This window comes from Vollenhovia emeryi, unplaced genomic scaffold (assembly GCF_000949405.1).
Source record: "Vollenhovia emeryi isolate VEMERY1.0 unplaced genomic scaffold, V.emery_V1.0 DF939177.1, whole genome shotgun sequence".
NCBI lineage: Eukaryota > Metazoa > Arthropoda > Insecta > Hymenoptera > Formicidae > Vollenhovia > Vollenhovia emeryi.
Genome location: NW_011967189.1, coordinates 1,239,184 through 1,244,455, shown reverse-complemented (window position 1 = coordinate 1,244,455; position 5,272 = coordinate 1,239,184). Strand labels below are relative to the sequence as shown.

Genomic DNA, 5,272 nt, shown 5'->3' with positions numbered 1-5,272 from the left:
GAAGGAGGGCCTTAACAATTATGAATTTAAGATTCCAATATCTTTTGACAAGAATAAGTCTAAGAAACAAATTCGAAACTCGCCCCTAAAATAAATCCAAATGTCCCTTTCATCTTTCCCCAATAAAATGTTCGCCGTTAGAACTAACTTGAAACTTATACTGCGGCACGGATCGGATAGAATTGACGCTATATATTGGCGTAATTGTAGCTGCGACAAGAGGGCAACGGTAAAAGTCGCGTCAGGAATTTCCGAGTACCTCAGCGGCGTGACTAATATCCTACCGTTTCTCTTGGGAAACGAGCTCTCGACGACGTCTCGGTTCGCGTCGCGGCACGAAGACTCGAATCGCTCGTTCACGTAGACGCGGACCGAGACGCGAGAGCTGTATCGCCGTATGACACCCTTGTTATATCGTTTGGTGCTTACGTCGCAGAGTGCCGGTGAATGAGGGCGCGAGGAACGCACACGGGGGGCGACGACGGCCTTGAGGCAGGCTCGAACGGGGAAATATGGTGCACGAGGGCACGGGTCTATGGCACGCGGCGGGATTCAACGCATCCAAGTGGCTGATGATCATAATACATGGATACCGGGTCACCACCCTCGTCCTGTACATCCTGGTCAACGTGCTGGTGCGCACCGGTGAGTAACCACCTTCCGGATTCCCCTTCGGTAGGGTATGTTTTTCCGCGGGTTGTTTGCGCACGCCCCGGCCCCAGCCCCGGCCCCGTCCCCGTCGTCAAAGCCGGGCGGATTCCGGCGCTGCGTAAAGTAGAGGCAGCTCCGAGCGTTATTCTCGTATTGACTGCTTCCTTTTGTTTTATCCACTTGACATTCGCGTGTTCTATCGAAAGTTTGTTCTGCAAATATCACGCTTCTTTCAGTTTAAATATTGGATTACGATTTTTTATAGATCAGTGATCACGCGTGAATTATTGTAGTAATAACAACGATAAAGTAAAACAAGACGAAATTAATTGTTAATATTGCATTGATTTGTCATTTATTGGCTTCGTTTAAATTTAAAGATAAAGGGGGTTTTTTAAGTGTATTTTAGTGTAGGTTTTCAAAAAGCTGGGTTTAAAATAGCTAGGTTAAATATACGGAAAACTACCTCTCTATTTTTATTGTATATCCTTGTTATTTATATATAAAAGAGAAATCTTATAAAGTTTATACTGCTTTACTAACCGAAAAAAACTGCATATGATATTGAAGTAGCATTAGAGAAATGAGCGGTAAAGATTCAGGGCACCAGAATTGCGATTCTGGGCGGTAGTCTTTTCAGCGGACATTGTAAATATCGAATTTTATGATCCATTTAATCCCTTCAGGTACAAATTTAATCTTTTTAAAATTTTTTGTAAAATCGTCACACATAGGTATATGATAAAGTTAAACCATTTGTATAGATGTAGTTTTTTTCGCTTACGTACGGCCGTACGTATTACGTATTTCTGCCTGTCGTGTGCAGCTTTAGGGTGATTTGATATTTATAGGGGTAGGGGCATTCCTTTTCTTCAAACGGAGCTATTTTATTCATGTGATATGTGTGTGTGGAAACGAAACAGGTTTATTCCTATTATCTTACAATTTCATACAAGATAGTTTCCATTAATGCGGTTATATAATAATTGCTGTTGATATCACTGAAAGTGTAAAAAGAGCCACATATTATGTTACAGATATCTCGATGTTATACATCTTATTTATCTGAACATTAATATACTTGTCAATGGCTATAAATAATTGCAGGCCTGTGACTCATAAGAGTTAATAGTTATTCGCATTTAATGAAAGCTTAACAAAATCTCGTTTAAAATTCAAGTACACCTTTATCTGAATATTAACATAATTGTCAATAGTTATAAATAATTGCAGGCCAGTGGCTCGTAAGAGTTAATAGTTATTCGCATTTAATGGGAGGTTAACAAAATCTCGTTTAAAATTCAAGTATACCTATCTTGTTTATCTCTCGAATGTTGCAGCAACGACGATAAATCGACGTTGGCACTCCAGGCGCACGCATGATATGACGATATATCATAGTTCGCCACTCAAAGGATTAATGCATTTAAATTACGTCCTAGTATGCGCAGATATACTGCTGCATATCGATACGAGCATTAAAAGTGGAATCTGGCTGCACGCGTGTGTTCGTCATATTATGTTTTATGAATTCGATATAACATTTGTAAACAAAACATGATAGCATACTTGCCACTCAATCATTTGCAGTAAAATTTATAAAGAGATTTGCTTTTATACCAATATCAATCACGCGCTACCGATAACATTTTAATTCTCCAAACTTTGGAAACGCCAATTTCTTTTTGATGAAAGGTCTCGTGCATTAGTTACGGCAATTATTCGTGTTTCAAAATCTTTGCAATTTATTTAAATAAGAAAATCGTACTGTAACAAGTATTAGGATATAAACAAAATACGAGTTGGACATTGGTATGTTTTTCTAAAGTATTTGCGACAGAATTGCTATGAGAGAAGCGAATATTGTTTGAATTTCATGGTATTCCAAAATGCCAATAAGAAGACTATGATAGTTTATTTGCAAAATACACATAAATATATATACATATAAAAATATGAGAAAGGTATTCTGAGCATTCGCAACGCATGAAATGTGCATTCAAAAATGTAAAATTCCACGCACGCTCTACTGTTAAAAACGTAAAATACGAGTGGCGTTCATAGTAAAGTAAAGTGAAAAAAGTTTTATTTTTCTGGTAGATGCACTAAATAAGACAAAAGTTATGAAAGTTTTGCAAAACATTTTTGAAAATTTTTCGTGCTATTTTATTTTAAATTTTATGAATTTGTCTCCTTTTTATACGGAGCATATTTCGCTTGTGTAAATAAGTGTCGTTATACAAAATCTCAGTTTTCGAATTTGTACACGATACATTCAGATGTTATTTCGATATCGATCAGTGAAACCATTTGTACGCTGACCCATATTCGTTTCAAATATTATATTTACCTATTTTGAATACAATCTTCGCTAATCAAACATGTTTTGCACCAAGTTTATTTGTAATCTTGTCGTTTCACAAAGATAGACCATGTATCTTTGCGAAACTGCGACTTGAAAGTACAATTACGATATCCTAATAGCACTTGAACAGATTGAGTTCGCAACAGGTTTAACCGTTAGCTATCGGTTTCTGTTATACTCCAAAAGTGTTTTTATTTTTCCTTTGTGTGCTCTATGAATAGAAGTATTACCATACAACACAAAAATTGAATTTTATTTGAATGTTACCGTTGTTGAAAACAAGTACTATTAAAATTTTTGATCATGAATGATGATAGAGGAGCTTGCAATTGGCTATTGTTAAATGTCGATAATTGTAGAAAATTTAAAGTTTTATTCAGGCAGAACGCGAAAACATTTGGAAATAATAAATAGCTAGATCAACGCTATACACAGTAGTAAATTGACTGGTTACTGTGTTCTTCATATTTACAGATGTTCTAATAACACAAAAAATCGCACTAATGAACACATTAGTTATCAATGTTAATATAACATTGATCACACACGTTTACAGATGTGTGAATATTACAAAAAAATTGTAAATATTACAAAAAATCACTCACGATATTATATACGTATAGTATTGATTTTTACATTTAAGCTACAAAAGTCATCTTATGTTATTTAAATGTGGAATTAAATATTACAAGTTCTTACAGTTTGGCCGAAACAATTAAAGCCACCCTGTATGTATATTATATATTTTTTGCATTGTTTAAATGTATCTTATTGTATATCTTATCTTCAAGAATTTTTGAGAGATAACATAGAATATCACATATTTTTCTTAAGAAACTTCGACTCTATATTTATGTATAATACAGAAGCATTTTATAGTATATTGGATATAATATTTTTAATATCGCAATAGGGTAATAAAAGAATTACATATAGTATGTAAGTTTTATTTTAGTTACTACAATTTTTTTAAAAAAGGTTATTTTTTAAGGTTTCAGTTACAGTAACTTTTTAATTATCTACTTTTTAATAACTTCTTTATTAATTCTTCTAGGAAAAGTAGATTTAAATAATATACTTACACGTGTCTTACATTAATACCTCTACAAAATTATTTTCTTTTTAAATGTTCCCATATTTATTTTTGTATATTAAAATACTCCTGCATCTCTAAGTTATTATAACTATATTAGACTTTTAGGTATATTAAAAAAAATATTATTAGTAAAGTTGTGTGTCAAGCGCTTTTTATCTTTTTAAAAAGTATAAATTTTATGAATTCTTAAATGATAAGAACAATTACCATTTTACAAGAAAAAATGATAACGTTTACAGCATTATTAAAGCTTATTAATATTTGATTTTTTGTTACGTTAGCTATAGTCGTTCAAGTATAATAAAGAAACAAAGGAACACAAACATAGAATTTCTTCAAATCATTCATATACATATATGATATCAAGAAATAGGTATAGAAAAAATTTGACATGGCAAATATTCTTGAAATCATTGTTTTGTTACAATTTTCGCAATGACAAATGGACAAGTCACCTTCTTGCTCGAGTCTAAAAATAGTGTGCAGCTGGTTATAAGGCGTTTTCTTCTTAAAAAATAGTGTCCATAAATCTACACAGAAGACCAGTCGCGCGACGCGATAACATCGGAAGTGGAAATAAAAAAGGGATAAAATATAGCTCTGTTGGTCTCTGGGGAATTAAATTTTGATGGAATGTGCTTAAACGATGCACTGTGCGTCGTAAGGTTTTTACGTAGCTGATTAAAGCTGAAATTTTCAAGTTATTTTCCGGCAAGTGCATCCGTGATCTTCTGCGGCTGAGATTTCTATTCTAAACTCTTTAACAGAAACAGTATCTGCAAAAGAGATCCGGAGAGAGTTGCATGCCGTTTACCGTCGATTCAGTCCTTAGCGGCGACCCTACAGTCAACCTGACAAAGCAACACGATTGCATCCATTCGGATATACGTCTCGCTAGCGATGGCTACGATCCAATTATCGGCCTGTAAGTTTCAATCAGTTCGAGTTGAAAGTATTCGCGTCCGACAGTTTCGATCAGAATCTCGATCTGAGGAAAACTTTCAAACAGGAAATTTCCGATTCGATCGTAACTTGGATATTCGGAAGAGCTCCATCTATAATCACGTTTATTTCGTAGAAAATTGAACATAGATAAATGCATAATGGCTCTCTCTCTCTCTCTCTCTCTCTCTCTCTCTCTCTCTCTCCCTCTCTCTCTC

General features: G+C 34.4%; 1 protein-coding gene across 1 annotated transcript in view; it reads left to right on the top strand.

Moving 5' to 3' along the window:
• The window catches only part of LOC105563376 (lachesin-like), a 116,452-nt gene that overhangs the window by 36,859 nt on the left and 74,321 nt on the right, over window positions 1-5,272 (top strand). Inside the window, exon 2 of the mRNA XM_012014932.1 lies at window positions 437-645. Within this exon, the coding sequence (XP_011870322.1) occupies window positions 513-645 (133 nt within the window). The 5' untranslated portion in view covers window positions 437-512. The remainder of the gene's footprint in view (window positions 1-436; window positions 646-5,272) is intronic.